Source organism: Bemisia tabaci, chromosome 1 (assembly GCF_918797505.1).
Source record: "Bemisia tabaci chromosome 1, PGI_BMITA_v3".
In the NCBI taxonomy this organism is placed as follows: domain Eukaryota; kingdom Metazoa; phylum Arthropoda; class Insecta; order Hemiptera; family Aleyrodidae; genus Bemisia; species Bemisia tabaci.
In genome coordinates, this window is record NC_092793.1 from 15449183 (window position 1) to 15467709 (window position 18527).

General features: G+C 42.3%; 1 protein-coding gene across 3 annotated transcripts in view; it reads left to right on the forward strand.

Moving 5' to 3' along the window:
• LOC109039439 (hdc homolog, cell cycle regulator) overlaps window positions 1–18527 on the forward strand; it is a 298819-nt gene that overhangs the window by 32643 nt on the left and 247649 nt on the right. The window contains exon 1 of one of the 3 annotated variants that reach the window (XM_019054916.2): window positions 12194–14219. The exons of 1 other annotated variant lie outside the window; for it this stretch is intronic. In XM_019054916.2, coding sequence (XP_018910461.1) covers window positions 13459–14219 — 761 coding nt within the window. In that variant the 5' untranslated portion in view covers window positions 12194–13458. Of the gene's footprint in view, window positions 1–12193; window positions 14220–14456; window positions 17163–18527 lie in introns of those variants that run through there. One more of the 3 variants, XM_072296780.1, reaches the window with a different exon arrangement.

Here is an 18527-nt window from a genome sequence, read left to right on the forward strand (position 1 = left end):
AGTTTAGTATGAAGCATGAACTATAGTCTAATAGCATAGAATTTAATGGAGAGAATAGTATCAATTCGCCTGAGGGAGAGTCGTCTCTCCGGGTAACGTTCACTCTTCACTGCAACTGATCGCTCCTTAGAAATCTGGCGGGCAAAATGACCATCAGTGGTGAGATCTTTCTATGCAGATTTGCTAAACCTCTGTCACATCATTTTTCATTGCTCGCCAATGTCACTGTCAATTCTCAATGTGCGCTCAAGTGTTTCCGCATGATTGTTCGAAAACATCGTGTTTCCACGAATGTGCACTTTGCAACGGCCGTTTCGAGGGCAAATCTCGTGCTTATGAATTATGAATGATGATTAAGAATGACAATATTGGCTCAGTTTCGTTGAATATAAAAAAAAAGTGAGTAACAAATAAAGTAGAAATTGTGATGAGGTGTCCTAGAAGGATTGTGACCAATTTTCCCCGACAAAAAGTATAGTACCATGCTTTATGAATTATGAATGATGATTAAGAATGACGATATTGGCTCGGTTTCGTTGAATAAAAAAAAATAAAAATAAAAAAAAAAATAAAAAAATGAGTAACAAATAAAGTAGAAATTGTGATGAGGTGTCCTCCGACAGCAAGTATAGTCTCATGCTTTTAAGAAAATTTCAGAGAACTCGCTTACGACAGCTTATGGTGGCAAAACCTTTCAGCTCCCTTGTCTTCTTAGGATACAGGAATCTACACCTGCACTTGGAGGAATTCCTGTTAGATCATCAATTCCCAGTAAATATACTGCGACAGGAATTTTTCGCTGAAATAACAGGAATTTCGCTATAAAACTTTTGCCTGCAGATTTTGATGCTTCAAAGGAAGAACGTACTCTTCGTATAAAGAGTAGGCTGCCAGCGGCTCGGTTCATTTTTGGGCCGATAGAGGGTACTAAGTTGCACTTTCATCAGGAGCTACAATGTTTCCCCATGAACATGACGAATTCTAACTTTAGATAGTTTTTCAAATACTGCGTTTCTTGATAATAAAATTCTTGGACCGCCGAAACCTCTTTTTTCTGAACCTTTTCGAGAAATTTCTTAGCCGGAAATGCACTGACAGTACTTTTCTACGGTCAGGATTGAATAACTTAATTTTAAGATTTTGCGGGGCAAGGTTCACTTTCATGTGGACATTCACCTTTACAGAATAAGAACCATCGATTGCGTAAAGAAAATAAAGAAGGTGTTCGCATTTCGGGCATCTTCGTTTTTTTAATGACGAAGTTCGGTAGGGCGATTTTTATGCAGGGCCGGAATAAGAGGGTGGCCACATGGGCCGCGGCCCATGGCGGCAAATCAAGGGGGCGGCAAATTTTGCAATTTTCTAAAAAAAAATCGAATTTTGAAAAAAAAAATTACAAACGAGAAAAGGTGACAAAATCTCTCATTTCCCTAGAGTATATCTCTAATTTTGTCGTCTTTCTGTGATACATTAGACAGCATCTTCAATTAGTCGAGTTAAGACTAAGAGAGAAGCCGAACACGGAATTTGGCCTGGAACGGCGCGGCGCAGAGAGCAATGATGACGAGAACTTGAGATATAAAAGAGAAACACTCAGCGCGGCGCGGCGATCGGCATGTAACACATAATAGCGCCTACAAGACTGCATGAATACTTCACGCATTGCGTCAAAGACAGTGCGGTCAGCAGCGGGCGGCGTGAAACGCATAACGCCTACAAGACTGCATGAATACTTCACGCATTGCGCCTAACGCACAGCGCAGTCGCTGGTTCGCGTAGCGCCTACAAGAGTGCACGAATACTTCACGCATTGCGCCTAATACAGTGCGCGTAGAGCAGCGGTCGGCGTGAAACGCATGGCGCCTACATGACTGTCGGAATACTTCACGCATTGTGTCAAACACAGTGCTGTCTGCGCGGCGGCGGAAGTTAAAATCATTAAACTACATTTATGTTTGTTCTTTCATAATTTGTTCGTTCATTTCTTATGAATGGAAGGCCTTGTCCACACAGAGATAGGTTTACGGAACTTGACTTGCGCGCAAAGTTCCGTGAACTTTTGCTAGTAGTGTTAACAGGGCTTTCCCAAAAAATATGTCCAACACGAGTAAACGAGTCTTATGCACCCCTCCCCCGCTGGCACGTTTACTTGATGGTTTTTATTGATGTTTCAAAACGAATTAGATGGGGCGGCAAAATACAGGCGGCCCATGAGCGGCAAGTAGGTAAATCCGGCCCTGTTTTTATGATCGATTTTCCTGGAAATGGTCTAGTTTATGGAAAAAAGTAATTCTATGCAAAGTGTCTGAAACTATACCATGGGTTAATTTAAGCAAAAAAATCGGACGTTATGGTCCGTTTATTCTACTTTGAATTCTGGATTTTGCTGGAGTATCGACGCCTTGCTGTGTACCGACCTACATCACGGTATAAAAAATCCTCAAGATGCAAACACCTTTTTTTTTTTTTTTTTCTCCATGTGAGGTGTCTCTCTACGGATTTTAATGTACGTTTTCACCTAGTCAACATAGATCCTCGCTCCTCGAACCTGGCTCCGAGATCCTCGCGTTTGGAATACGTACAATATGTAACCGTCGACTTCAGTGAGGAATAATATTGGCTCATGTTCATCGGAAAAAAACAAAAAAAGCGAAACATAATAATTCATCGTTAGATATATTTAAAGATTTATTTTTTCCCCGAGCGCACACATAAATTACCTTCCGTTACGGAAAGCTCATAGCGTTCTTTCACCTATACTCTCTTCTCGACTCATGGTTGCCGATCCGTGCAAAGTTTCTCCTCCACGCACATTGCGTCACTTCTAATCCTCAATTCTACCGAGATCTCCCACGGAAAATGTATGATTGTCTATAACAGTTAATGACTCAAATTAGCGCTGCAAATTCTGGCGCTTGCACAGATGCGTATCATAAGTAAATGATCGCTCATCAACACGCGATCTACTACTCAAATTGAAGTCGATAATCCATTTTAAGTAGACTGCAAAGATTTTAGCCTTGAGTTCTTTCAGAGAGTTATGAAATTTCAGTATTCTCATTTCCTCCCGTCATGGATTATCACAAAAATTACACTGTTCGCAACGTTTTCTGTAATCTTGAAAAATGAAGTTTCAAAATTACATGGAGCCTTTAAGGTGCAAAAAAAGTTTAATATCACTTTTTCATTCATAAAAATTGGCTTTTAGTAGTGAATTTTTCACAGAATATATTTTCAGACTAAGTTTAGTTGAAACCATCGATATCTCAATTTTTTCGAAAACCGCACTTGAGCGTCATGTCTTCCAAGCCCCTCGTTTGTAGTTCTCAACTGGACGTATTTCTATCAAACAGAACTATGTGCAGGTGATAAATATGGGGTGTGCTCTAGAAATCTGCATAAGAAGCAATGTAAAAGTGGGCGTGATTCCTTTTGAAGAATTGGAAAAGCGGGATATTACATTCTATCAAAGAGACCTATGTGCCAACTGAATGCGGTATTCATGAGCCGCGGGCATGGCACGAGAGCGTTGTGAACAGGGCTCATGAGTTAAAGAGTCCCGCGCGAGAACTCCCCGTCGCGCTTCTCCACGTTCGTTGCCGCTGACGTCACTGGCGCTTTATTATTCTCATTCACTCTTACGGCCAGAGAACTAACGAGCACACCCCATATTTCTCACCTTCACATAGGTCCGTTTGGTAGAAATACGTCCAACTAATGAATGAAATAAATAAAACTGCATTTATTATTCTTTCCAAAAAAAAAAAAAAAAAAAAAAAAAAAAAAAAAAAAATTGTTTCTTTAAAGCAAAGGCAATTTTTAAGCTGAAAAACCCCGCTCCAACAACTTTTTTATGCTTGATTTTCGGTCCGAAAGCGCCCATGCCTCCTGAATTCTCTGAAGTTGTGACAACATGTAAAGCCTTCCAAGGCGGTTCTTGGTCAGATGCTGCCAAGTCGTCGCCTACCTGACATAAGGGCGTAACTACAATCTGATCGATGAACCCTGGGCTCCATACAAGTCAATGCTTTTCCAGGCTCATCTCAATGTGTAGTTACGCCCTTATGTCAGCCAAGCGACGAAGTGTAGCGGCCGGTGGCGGGTGGCGCTCCCGCCGTTTTTTCCCCATTAATCTTCCATTTCCCCTCGACTGACCCGTGCGTGGACAACTGGATGTCAAGGATCCTCTGGAAGTACCTTTAACCTGCCCTAACCTTTCGAAGGAGATCAAAATTCGGCCCCCTTTAAACCCTCCGAAACGCGATCATCCTCATTTGCCGATCGCCTCTCGCCTCCTCTCTGTGACGTTGAAATGTTGTTGCTTGTAAATTACTCTACCCTTAACGCCCTTCGACCCCCTTCCCACAGCTCCCCAACCTCCCATCCCTCGAATATCCCTATTTATCTCCCTACAATTCGGGCAATGGGGATGATGTTAAGGCCGTAGTTTTGTTTCCCTACCTACCTCAGAAAATTATTTAGTAACATGCCTACGCGTTTTGTAAACGAATTTTGTGGCTCTATCACCTCAAGTTGCCGATATTATCTGATTTCATGCCGCAATCAGACGCTGAATTTAGCACCTGAATGTGGAAGTCAACAGTCATCGCCCAACGGCTGAAATTTAGCAAATTCGAGTTATTTTCATCCAGATGTGTATCAGATCTACTCAAATAGTTCAGACAAATTCAAAATTGGTCCGATGGTTGCTGAGAATCGTTGCTGAATTTTGCGCGTCACGCTCAAAATTCAGGAATCGGGTCGATGACTTCCACATTCAAGCCACATTCAGCTCCCACATTCAGCGTGTGATTGCGGTGTAAATTTGACAAGGGCTTTTAGTTCCTATTAATGCTAGGTATGTACTTCATTTGACAACTACTTTGATTATCTGTTCAGTTTTGATCGGAATTTTGAATTTTTGATACCAAAGTTTCTCACCAGGGTCGAAAATACCATTTTGATGGCAACTTTTTGACGCATATCGACCAATACGTCGCTCTTTTGGCAAAATAGCGTTTTTCGATTTCCCTATGAGCCCCAGGAAGTATAGATTTATGTGTAAACCAGGGCTCACTTAGAAATTGAGATACCTATGCCAATACACCATGCTCCTTCTCCGGCTGCGCCCTTGATCCTTCGTGCAGGGTGGGTATTTTCAAGAAAGATAAAATATGAAAATTTTATATGAATCGTTTAATCAAATTTCATAATTAGAGTTGTCAAAAAATACGTCCCAAATGTAGATTTTCAACTTTAACGTCAAGGCAAGATTGAATACACAATTAATGCTGTTTAAATGTAGCCATCCATGACTATTACATAAAAATCCGAGTCTTTAACTCATGAGACCTGTCCACAACGCTCTTGTCCCATGCTCACAGCTCATGTTTTAGCATATTTCGGCACTTAGTTCGTTTTGACAAAATGTAAAGTCCCACTCTTACAATTTTCCGAAAGGAATCACCCCCACATTTCCATCGTTTCTTAAGCAGTTCAAAAGAGCACACTCTATCTTTCCTACTAGTCTCTGGTTTCGTTTAGAATAATAATACGTCCAATTTAGTGCGGGTTGCATACCCAAGCCCTTGAAAAATATGGAATTTTTGAAAATTTAGACGTTTTAGAGTCTGTACATTTTACTTTCATTTCGACCATTTCTTCCGTCGTGCACTAAAACGCTGGATTGACGACCGTACTATTTCTTTGAAGATTCTCTCTCATCAACGGTATCGACATGCCACGGAAAGAGGTGAATCTATGAAAATCGGATCGTTTCTTGTTGAACCACGAAGCCTCGCCGGGTCTGGATTCGGAATGAGAATCGGACACGCCGCATTTCCTTCGAATAATGATAGGATCGACTCGAGCCGAATAGCAAACAATGCTAATCATAAAGCTCGCGGCGGGACGCGGGAACCTCGAATGCCCGAATGTGAGGAGCGCGCGGTAACGAAACTAACGAAAGCAAAACCATAAAGTAGTAATCAGTCGTAAAAAGGGATAAATAGGTGAGTGGAAATTATACGGACGAAAAACGAGGATACGGCTTGCGCTAAGCTCAGTATTATCGCGTCCATTTCGATTTCCAGGCGTTTAGCGCCGGTTCGCCCGACCACGATGTTGCCGCGTTAACCGCACCGCAACTTCCTGTGGATGCTGCTATGAGAAGGTTCCGAACGTCGGTGAAATTCGGAAAACCGGAAAATATCAGGAAATTTGATGTCATCAGTAAAGTTGGCCTTGGATCAGGAAATTATGGGTGTGTCAAGCATCCTTAAAATGCATGAAGTTCATCACATGCAGGAATGAAACATTTGATTCAGTTCATTGAATGAGTGTCAATTTTTTCGCGCAGAAAATCTAGAAAAATCGGGAAACTGTTGGGAAAAAATCGGGAAAATTCAAATTTGAATTGATTTTCGATCAATTTTGAATGTAAACACATTGGTGTCCGTAAGTTCATATACACCAATGCTTGAGCAAGTAGTCGAATCCGTCCTCTCTTCTTGGGTTTGTTGAGACCGTGGTCGTAGGACACAAGCTTCTGTCATCTATGTTTTTCAACTCTGCATTACACATTCCTGGTTGTAAAAATGGAAACGATCTGAAAGCGACAAAACCAGGGGCACAAAAGTCGTAGGCAATGAGCGCAAATTTTAAAAATAAGTAGCCGTCCAAAAGCGCAAACGGAGAAACCAACCTAACCTAACCTTGCATTAAGGTTAGGCCAGATATTGACCTTTTGATAACTTCTATCTCCTCTGTCACCCCGAATCCATGCACCATCATTTGCGCAAAAGAGCCACAATCGATAAGCGCCCATTGACGATTTGCACTTTGAGAATTCTTTAGTAAAAATTATGCCAGAAAGTCGCAACAGCCCAAAAGTCTACCTAAATTCCCACCCGAAAGTTGCGACAACGCTGCGTTATTTGCCAACATGGATCACGATGCGGGAAGGAGCGGATATAAAATGGGCGTTCGAAATCATGCCTAATTGCACCGGAGATCTTGCCACTCCAGATCGGGGCCCGGTCTGTGGGCCACTTCGCCGGGGCCCACCCCCGCCCCCTGCCCTTGAGCCCGGGCCCCCCTTCCCCCAGAATAATTACGCACAATTAAGCTGCACAAATATCTCATCGATCCTTTTCGGCTGTGTTTCCTTTTTTCTCTTTATTGCCGTACGCGCGCGGCTATTGTCCAATGCCTAGCGAGATTCACACATTCGTAATTAGATTTCTGCTCGGCCGACACCAATCCGGTCCACCATTGCCGCTTTCCTCTTTTTAATACTGAATTTTAGGGGAAAATGTATTGTTTTTGTCGGTGAACTTGGCAGCCGTTTCCGCGCCTTGGTTCGGCTTCCCGAATTCTCTTATGCAATTCCCCATTGCGTCGCCTATTTGATTTTATTCTCCCTCTCTAGGTATTCTAATCAGCAATCGGCCATCAGTGGGCAGTTGCGGTACGTACAGCGATCTTATCTCGCCAGCGGTCCGAAAATCTTTTTTTTGCAGGTTTCCTAATCACGCCGCCGTCTTACGGCCCCGAAGACCCCGAAAACCTCGGTGAATCCACGACGGTAGCATTGACGGGGGGTAATTAAAAATACATCACGATTAATACCGAATCCCATTTGCTAATTTTTTTTCGCTCCCGGGGTTTTTTTCGGCGCGGGTCCCTTGGTTTCGACTGTTTATTCACGGTTAATTTAAGCGTTTAATAACGCGACACCTTGGCCATTAATGCGGGAACAATATGTTATCGGGATCGCGGGTCCCAAAAACGAAAAATTCGCTTGACAGCCTTAACTAGACGAGAGATGTAATAATTACTGTAAGTATGATTACATGGGCGTGGCCTGTAGCAGAGCAACAATAGGTGCCTACAGGGAGATTTTGACCCGCGATATGACGATTGTCTGCTCTCAGCCTCGCAAAAGCATTGTAGGAGGGTCAAAAATCCCGAAATCGAGCTGCAAATCACTTGAAAGTCTGCGACTCGAGACGTCTGAGTGCCAAATATAAATTGTGCAAATATTCAAAACTCTTATGACAGAGAATGGGATTTCTCTGACCTCTCACCATCGACCAAGTAGTTTTGATATGGAGCCTCGTCAACTTTATTTTTCGTGCAGTATCAATTGTTCCCGTAATAATTTACATGATTCCTAGTTTTTATTTTGGCTTTCTCTATATTAAACCCTTTCCATCAGCAATAAATAATAGGAATAATTAAAACAATGTTTAAGAGACCCTCAGAGAAGTTAACGATTGGACCACATTTAGCCCTGTAGAACTATTACTTGTGGCTTAAACAACGTCTTTGCCATTAGTTTTATTTACGAATCAGGGCCGGATTTACCTACTTGGGCTACTTGCCACCCATGGACCGCCTGTATTTTGCCGTCCCCTCCTCATTCGTTTTGAAACATCAATAAAAACCATCAAGTGAGCTTGCCGGAGGGGGAGGGGTGCAAAAGACGCGTTGTCATGTTGCTTACTCATGTTGGATACATTTTTTGCGAAAGCCCTGTCAACACTATATACCAGTAAAATTTCACGGAACTTTGCGCGAAAGTTAAGTTCCGTAAACCTGTCTCTGTGTGGACAAGGTCCTCCATTTATAAGAAATGAACCCAAAAAATTGTGAAAGAACAAACATAAATGTGGTTTAATAATTTTAACTTATTCCACCGCCGCTGCGCCTGCGCCGCGCTGATCGCACTGTGTTTGGCGCAATGCGTGAAGTATTACTGCAGTCTTGTAGGCGCTATGCGTTCCACGCCAACCGCTCTTGACCACGCGCACTGTGTTTGACGCAATGGGTGAAGTATTCATGCAGTCTTGTAGGCGCTAATATGTGTCACATGCCGACCGCCGCGCCGCGCGTAGGGTTTGTCCTTTTCATTTCAAGTCCTCGTCATCATTCCTCTCTGCGCTAAGCTCCAGGCCAAATTGCGTGTTTAGGTCCTCTCTTAACTCGACTAATTAAAGATGCTGTCTTTTGCTTCACAGAAAAACGAAAAAATTTGAAATTACTATACTCTCAGGAAAGAGATATTTTGTCCCCTTTTCTCATTGATAATTTTTTTTTCTGAATCCGATTTTTTTATTCCTACATAAAAAAAAATTGCAAAATTTGCCGCCCCCTGAATTTGCCACCATGGGCCGTGGCCCATGCGGCCATTCCCTTAATCCGGCCCTGTTACGGATAGGGGTATTTTTATTGATGAGCCTCGAATAATAACTCCTTCATCGTGTCGTTTGCGCGATCAGATCAAGCGTGAAGCACGATTACTGATATCTAGAAATCTATGGCAATTTGACAGTCTCCATACAGATAAAGTGAAAACATCTAAATTGAGCAGAGCATAGTTGGACGTATTTCTACCAAACGGAACTATGCGCAATATGACGTGAGCCCTGTTATGCATACATTCTTATGGGTCTCGGAGCTCATGTCTTAATGCAGATAGTTCCATTTGGCAGAAATACGTCCAGTTAAAGGTCCAAGACATAATTTAAATTTTAAATTTAATCTTTAAAAAAATTGGGAACTATTTATTTAGGTACTGATTTATGAAATTATTCTAATTTAAAAGAGGAAGAAAAAACCGATGCCGTGGAAACTTTGGCCACGATCACTATTGCAATTTTCAGAACTACTTTCTCCCCTTTTATTTCATGCACGAATCGCAAGAAGTCAGAACTCCTCAAATAAAAATTTGAGACCGAAAGTTACAGGGGAGGAAACCCCGAGTTGCTAGGCGAAAGCAGTGGCGTGGCGTGCTTGATATTTCCCCATTTGAAGCTGTGATAAATAATCGATTATTAAGGTGTTCGCTGCGAACACCCTGTTTATCGATACTTTTCCATGGGTTTAAACGACAGATTAATCGATTTATCGCAAAGCACGCCACGCCACCAGGCAAAAGCCCCGGAAAGCAGTAAGAGCCAGTGCAGTTTTATTGCGAAGCATAGCTAACAGCGTCATCGTAGCAGGGGTTCAGGGTGGAGGCGGGGGCCCCAATATTGCGCATCATTTTGAAACCCCTCCTAGTTTACTTCCCGTGTACGAGTTTCCCGCGGCAGGGGGGGGGGGGGGGGCGCTGAGGTGCGGGTGGATGGTGAAGTGGTGGTACTTCCCAAGGGGGAGTCCCTCTGCAAGTCAAGCCCCAACTCCCCAACTACTCGCAGGAAACCCTTTCGCGATGACGCCGTTCAAACGCGACCCGATACGTATCTCGACTGCAAAACCGCACAACCCACTTTACATGTTGATAGCGATTGAAGTATGAAAGTGTAATCGCTGAACTTTCCAGAACGCTTGGACGATGAGGGCGAGAAAAAAGTATCTTACAACTCGTGTCCTAGGTATAAACGATCGTTATTCAGCACTTATTTCAGTATTACATGTTTTCCGTCCTTTTGCGCGCTAAAAATGAAACGGGATATCGGAGGAAGCGAAAAAGTAAAAAAGTCAAAAGTTCCCTCGTTGTATTTGGTCAGCTGTGTTTAGAAGTTCGAAATTCACGCAAGCAGACATCTTTTAGATTGCGATTGTGTTAGGTTCAGGGATTAAATATCAACTATACTATAAAATAGAATATAACTTTAAAATGCATACATGATGCCAGAAAAATGACAATTGGTAAGGCACGGCATTGAATACGATATCTAACGACAATTCAAAACGGTTCAATCGAATTGAGGATTCAAAGTTAACTTTATTAACTTTGAATCCTTGAAGTCCTTTGAATCCGATTTAATCGTCTGTCCTTCGAATGTGTATGGTTAGTTTACGCATGGTCTATCGGTAGAGCACGTAAGTTTATGGAGCGAGATTATTGTGTGATTTTTGCATAAATAACTTAGAGTCAGAAAAATTGACTTGGAAAAACCTTGAAATCTGCGTGCGCTGGGTCAATGTCTGCGTGCATTTATTCGGATTCGACGAGTAACCATGTTGCACAGCAGAATATTGAAGGGACACGGCCTCTTGTAAATGTTACACGACGCGATGCGCAGCGCCGCGGTAAATAGCCTACAGACCGCCGGATACCACTATTCGTGCTCTACTATCGTCCGTGTTGCGTGCAAAATATTGAAGGCGCACTGGCTTCACTCGCGCTTTCCTCTATGTGCGACTTGACGTGTTAGCGCCGCCCTGCGCCGAGTCAAATTAGCATAGATTGCTGGATACCACTATTCGTGCTCCACGCCCGTCCTGATTGTATTCACACATATTGAAGGCGCTTTGGTTTCCTTTTACACATACATTAAGCCGCTTTCACAAATTACCGACATGTCCTTACTTTTCCCATGTACGTACTTTATTTATAGGCAGATTTTCAACATTTTCAGATGGGTCTGCCCCCTTATTTTTACATCGTCAGTTTTCGCTCAAAAATATTTTCGAATTCAGGAAAGGAGCCAAATATTCGAAATTTCAATCCCTATTAAGTATATTCCTCTTATATTCCAGATCAATTCCAAAAATATCACTTCCCACATTAAATAATCTGAAATTGGTGATGTCGCTCATCGCGAATTCGATAACTCTGTTCTTCCTCCATTTAAATCCATCACAAACGATCGATTGCAGAGTACCGAGCTCGACGCACTCAAAATCGATTATTTTACACGCATTTTAATGCACGAGAAAACCTGTACTGCGCGACGCGCGGCGGAAAATCTACCCCGCGGCGCGACGCGGCAGTGCACGCGAAGTCGTGCCGGAGTCTTGAAAAGTGAATTTTGCCCACTTTCATTGGCCGGCGTTCAAGGACAGCGTCTGGTCTCGGCCCCGCTTCGCCACACCCGTGACCGAGCCATCAGCGACCACCGCAATGCATCGCCGACGAGTGCAGCTAGAACGTACACACATTCGCCGAGGATGTGAAAATGCAAGTCCTACTCCGGCCCGACAAGTTATACAATGCAGCCCACTTGTGCCCCCTGCCCATCCATCCTCTGGCGCAGTGCCCCCCCCCCCCCTCTCATTACCCACCCCCGCGGAAAGACGGGAAGACGCGACGCGACGCGGCGCGGCGCGGCGGGAGCCGAGCGCGGCCCTGGCAGAGGAAGCGAGTCCCGACTTTTGATAACTGATTCGGCGTTTTGCCGCAGTGCAGTACCTACGAGAGCGCCACCGTCGCGCGCGTAGCGTGCCCTTGACTCTCCGCGCTATTACGTGTTCTCCCAACTCAGTCGGTTGTCAAAAGCGGCGAGGGAACCATGTGCTAAGCGAAACAAGATCGTGTTTTTTCATGTTGTGTTTTACGTACTGCTAGAACTCAAGTTGACGAGCACGTTGTTTTTACACGTTTTAATTCCTTTTTTTTGTTCCTCCACTCACGACCCCGCAGTTCAGTTCTGAATGCACATTTTGAGTTCGTAGTTTTTCGTTCCTTCGTTTTTCAAGTTTTTTCAATTCGCGTTGAAAAACTGAGTTCACCAAAATTGTGTTCACGTTTCCCTCACAATTTTTTTGTCCGGGTGTTTTCATCGACGCGATTTTCGAGCGGCTTCAGTTTTTCTCCGAAGTTTTCCGCGCTCGCATTTTTGAAAATTGCGAGAGGACTCTCCGCGCGCGCAGTTGGCGAGATCGCCGAGAACTTTCGTGAGATTCGATTTTTGCGGTAGCGTGTCGTTTTCGCGAACCGGCAAATTCCTTCTGCGCCTGCATCTTCTCTCGTTTTCCCCTTACTTTCCTGAAAGTACAAAAAAGCAAAATTTTAAGAAAAATTACAGTTTTATCTCAAATCAAATATTTAATTTACTGTTGTGTTTTTATTTAAAGAAAGAATATATTTAGTTTGTTGGTGCTTCTGTTCTATTACACGGATTCTGGCATTTCCTTTCAAGAAACTCTGCATCCTCAGTAAATAAATTCTCCGATAGCATTTTCAACCGAGCATTTACGCTAATCGATTTTCTACAGTTTTTTCTACCAATCGCGTCTTGTAGTGAATCAAACGCGAACTTCATCACCGTTTCCTGAAATAAAATTTATACCTGGTGAATTTTTATATAAAATCTCTGCCAATCCTCTAATTAATTTAGAACTCTCGCGACAAATTCAACTAGATCTCAGGTTCGTATCGTATACAAAACATAGTCTATTTACGAACAGTTGACGGATAAATGAATTTTAATTAATTGTTTAGAGAAAAATGCATTATTTATTTTGTTGACGAAGAAATAGCGTTGAAGTGTAAAGAAAATTCGTTTTGTTTTCCCTTGGTTAAGTGTTAGAACAATGTGCGCCGTTGTGAGAAACACGTGGAGCGGTCCGGCCGGCATCGCCGCTGTCTTGGTCGCGTGAAAACGTGAAGCGCGAGTTGTAGGCTAGCCTGCCGCTTGGAAGCGCGCCGCGCCGCGCCACTATCACTTTCGCTCTCGTCGGATTTTACCAGTTTCCACTACGGCTACCTGCGTTTTCCCTGTCGCGATGGCCCCCCGGAGGAACAACCACTCGGTGGCCCTCCACGCCCCGGCGGCCGGGCACACGGCGACGGCCAACGAAATAGGACACTTCTTCCTGGACCCGCTGAGTCTGGACCAGGACAACTACACACACTGCTGCGTGCCCAGCGGCGAGTGTCTCCACCACCAGCAGCCCATCCCCTTGAACGACCTCGAGGACGCCGTCAAAGTCGTGTGCAACAACGACAACTGCACCATGGGCAAGTTCATGCACCGCGAGTGCTTCGAGCACTGGGAACAGAGCGTCCTCAACTACCTCAAGACCTGCGGGAGGGCCCGCTCCTGGTCCGAGCGACAGAGGCACCAGAACCTCTGGACGAAGAAGGGCTACGACCTGGCGTTCAAGGCCTGCGGCTGCAAGTGCGGGCGGGGGCACCTCAAGAAGGACCTGGATTGGGTCCCGTCTTCGGGCTCTGTCTTCCGCGAGGACACGGACACGAGCAAGAAGAAAAAGAGGAAAAACAAGAGCAACGCTCGGCCGACCCTGGCCATCTCGGCGGCCCACGCCAACGGGAACCTCCCCAACATGGGCCACATCGGGAATATCGGAACCAAAAGCTTCGAGAACCACATCCTATCGGCCGACCTCCGAACCCGCACCGGGAGCCTCTCTTCGTCCACCGGATCCTCGTCTCCCCCGGCCTCCACTTCCAGCATCTCGCCGGTCCACTCTTCCGGCACCGGCGCCAGCAAGAGAAAGATCAAATTCGACTTCTTCTCAGACAGGTAAGCCCTTCAAAAATTACATCCATGACTTATACCTGTCCGTAGGACAAGATACCTCCATTGGGAAAATATATCCTCCTCCAGGGACAAATATTCCAAGGACGATTTTGTCCCTGGAGGACTATTTATTTTCACTGGGATCAAGTGCTCGAAAACTCCCAATTTAGGAATTGTTTTCACAAGGTAACAAGTTCTCAAAAAAAATTCTGGGAAACTCCGGCAATTTGGCCTAAAATTTAGGCAATCTCTCTGCGGAACTTGGAAATTTTTTCCTCCGGCGAAAATACTGCAATTTTCCGAGATTAAGAAGTTTACGCTTATTAATTTTTGCGTAAATAATCTTCATGAGAAACCGTGTTTAAAATTAAAAGAGAGAAAGAAAACATAAAGAAGTGCCAGGAAATTTCATTTTTAAGATCCCAGGAAAGTCAGAGATTTTCAGAATTAAAAAAAAACTCGTCACCCTGTCCAGTAAAGTAACTATTAAAAATGTTGTGACATTGAAAACGATCAAAAATGTTTAACCAACGCGGAGTTTTCAATACGTCAAGATTCCATTTCCGAGTGGTAATTTTAAGGGAAAGCTATTAAAGACTTTAATATGTTTAATTCTATACCCAAAACTGTCAGATTTAATTACAATTTTACGCCGGTCGTCGCCTAATTGAACCTAGTGCTCTGTAAGAAACGTAATAGGTACTGTTTTCCCTGAAAACGCAAGAAGCAAAAGGCTCCTTCAACTTTATCACATTTTTCTCCAGGATTTTAACATTCAATGAATTAGTTAAACCGAAACCTTTTCATGCCGCAAATCAATTCATTACTCATTAAAATATCATAACACCTTGGTACGGATGATTATAAATTCGCATTGTATCTTTTCCTACCTACTAGAATGGAAATAAAGTTAAGAAATCGTAATGAAAAAAAGATAAAAGTAAATTAAATGCTAATCTCTGTCGCCTATTGCAAGGAAATGTGTAAACGCGAATCAAGTACTTTTTCTCCACCTTAACATTTTGGTACCGTCACATCACTGACGTATTACCGCTCTAAATATCTCTGAGAGTCGGACTTTTTTCCATATTAATTCATGGGTGGAGAGCAAAGGAACGATATCCATCAAGCCATGAGTCTCCCAGATAGAACTCTATCGGTTCGTCCCATCTCCTACCTGACTATGGAAATTATTAGTCGAGAAAACTGAAGTGAATGACTTTCACATTAATTCTCCAGAGTGAACAATTAAATTATATCAGTCTTTTTCGGTTTTTTTGGTTTACGGTTATGATAGCATGAGCGCCTTAAAAAGCGAAAACCCCGACCGGTCGTGAGCCGATCGGTTACAGATGAGGTTTCCATAAATAATCAAAGCGGAAATAAACGATCTAATGATCACAATTTAAAGGACGGGGCATCTGGTGCCTCTTTGCAGCTGCTGTACCCGAAAGCTCATATCATTAAATTTCGATAATGCTCTCTCTTATTTTTCTCTTCCTTCTCTGTTGGTTCTCAGCTTGGTTTGTCGGTAGGAGATATCATAATCCTTAACTGAACCGTAGGTTTGGCAGGACACTCGACCGATTTCTGGATTTATCTTTCAGGCTAGGCTGGGAGTTCCATTAAATTTTATGTTTTTTTCCTTTTTTCTGATCTAAGGAACCAGCGGTTATGAGGAAGCAAATCACCTATAATAACACAATTTAACCGAAGTTTTTTCCCCCTCTAAAGTAGTTGTGCACACTAATTTTTTTGTTCGAGTAGTCAGCCGTCATCCTTTATATTAACTTTAAACTTTAGAAAAAATTTGGTGGCAAAATTTTCGGGGGAAAAAATAGTAAAATACCTACGCATAGTATTTTTTTCATTGCTTTCTACTTCGTTAGGTTTACTTAAGGAAAAAATTGCCTACGATTAAATCTTTTGAAAATGATTGAAAGCTGAAATGAAATTTCGGAAATATTTTATTTTTTATTTTTTAATAATAAGTAAGTCCCGGTTATTATTAAATATTACGTTCGAAAAAAGAAGAAAAAAGGCAACCGTATCCTTGCTCGCATGAAGTAATTATTTTCCGAGGAGGTGGACAAATGACGTGAATACTACGCGTGTGATCTTCCTGCCAAAAATAAGCTCCCTGCAAATGAGTTCATGGAACCCAAAATGTCCCTTATCATACGTGAAAATGTTAAAAAAGTAAAAAAAACGTTGGTAAGGAAATAATTGAAATTAAGGAAAAACACCGTATCCTGATTTTTTGCAACACATGAATTTTTTTTAAATCCTCATCGCGGCCTGTCCTCATACACTCCACACTTTTTCGACGCGAAGATTGAAAATTAATACTTTCCTTAACTGATCATGAGCTCATTACTTGCAAATAAGGAATTATTATACTCATGCTTTTAATAATGGTTCGAACATTGTACCTACCGAGCTCAGTTTACAAATTACAAGTGAAGGAGTTTAATCGCAACTTATTGTTGAAATTTTAAGTCAACAGCCGAAATCAATCTAGTCTGATATTGTTATCAGCTGCTTTTTAATGGGTATATATGTGAACGGGGAGCTTTGCACACTTATGTACTAAAAATTTCGTGAATCATGAAAGTAAGAGCTGTTTATTCGTGTTGATGAGTGGTCTGTAAGTTTCGTAGCTGCCCGAATAGCTGGTCGTGAACGCCCTCTCGAACACTATCACGCGAAAATAGGTGCAGAAGAGAAAAAAGAAGTTAAATTGTTTTGCCCGGAAGTACTAATTTTATATTAGTTTTGACTCCAGCTCTTCACCTACGGTTTTCGTGCAGTTTTCCCCCAATTTTCGTTTTTTCTCTTTTTTCCCCCAGTTATTAACTCACATTCTCTTTATTTTTTGCGGCCTATTAATATTTCCCCAGAACTCTTTACCGACACGCAAAGCATATTATTTGGCACACGATTAAGGTAATCATTATTTATTAGATTATACTTACTCCAAAATTTTTAACTGGAATATTCTTGTCATAGTGTGCGAAGTAAATAGCTGGGAACTATATGGTCGAACTTATTTTTCAAGTATAAATGATGAGTCAATTCTGTTATGTTTTCTTATTTAACGTTTTTTCACACATTGTGCGGAAATTTCATTTGGACTTTCACGTTTATCATGTTTCGATTAGTTGCGTTATTTTTTTCAAGAAGGAAAAAAATCGCAATTCAACCGTAGAATAACATTTTCCAACTACTTTCTTCAATTTCGTTATTTTTTTTACTTACGTAATATTTCAGTACACGGCCAGTCAACCTCAAGTAAAGTCCGAAAAAAAGAACTTCTAATTAACAACTTTTTAAAAGCATCGGTGAAAGTTTTTGATTTTCTGAAACTAAGGTGAAGTACGTCTATCAAAGTATTATTTACAAATTTTTACTTAGTTACCCAACAAGAATTTACCAGCTTCGTTTAATTTTCATGATTTTACAATGAGGCTAATCGCGTTAAAAAAGTAAGCGTACTTAACTTCCTGGCAATAATTCTGCTCTGGTTGGTTGGTCGGTCAGTTAGTTGTTTTTTTTTTATCTCCATCATCGGTGCATAGCAGCGGCGAATAACGTGTTTTGCATAGAGTATGGATGAGGAAAGTTTTTCTTCATGGCAATCGCGAATAAAAGGAGAAAATCGGACGAAACTGCTTCGGAGGAAAAAATTCGAACGGATGAGCAAACTTGTGGACGCAGCGAGCTTAGCAAAGAAATATAAAAATCAGGGTTTTCTTGGTTCTCCACACTCTGCCAGCCAGCCGGGAAAGGAGATATCAGAGATTTACAAACTTCGATAAATATATTAGCATTCTAATCTCGCGATATTATGTCAGAACTACGAAATTGAAACCAACTCCACGCAAAGCTGCCTGAGGAATAGTCCACGCGGTCTGTTATTTAAATTAGTTCTTTCAACTTATTCCAAATGTTTTAAGGCACATTTATTTTTCTCCTTTATCTCCCTCCGTGCCCGTCTCTTCGCAACTTTCTTTTGCTTTATCTTGATGTCTGTTTTTTCCGAGCATTGTCGTGGGGTTATTTTTACTCGGTGCTATCATTTGGCACAATTAGAATTTCGCTCTTTTCTTCCCTTCCCTTTACATTTTCATTTTCTCAAAACGAAGGAGAAACCGAGCAATTTGCGGCACGCCAAATTTAACTCCGGTCACATTTTCGAATTTCACAAAATGTGACATTTTCCGCGTTGTCTCCCGAACCTGTCAGGCGTGAATTGCAAGCATCTTTACCCGTAGTTTTATCACAAGTTATTCCTCTAATGTCCTTTATAAT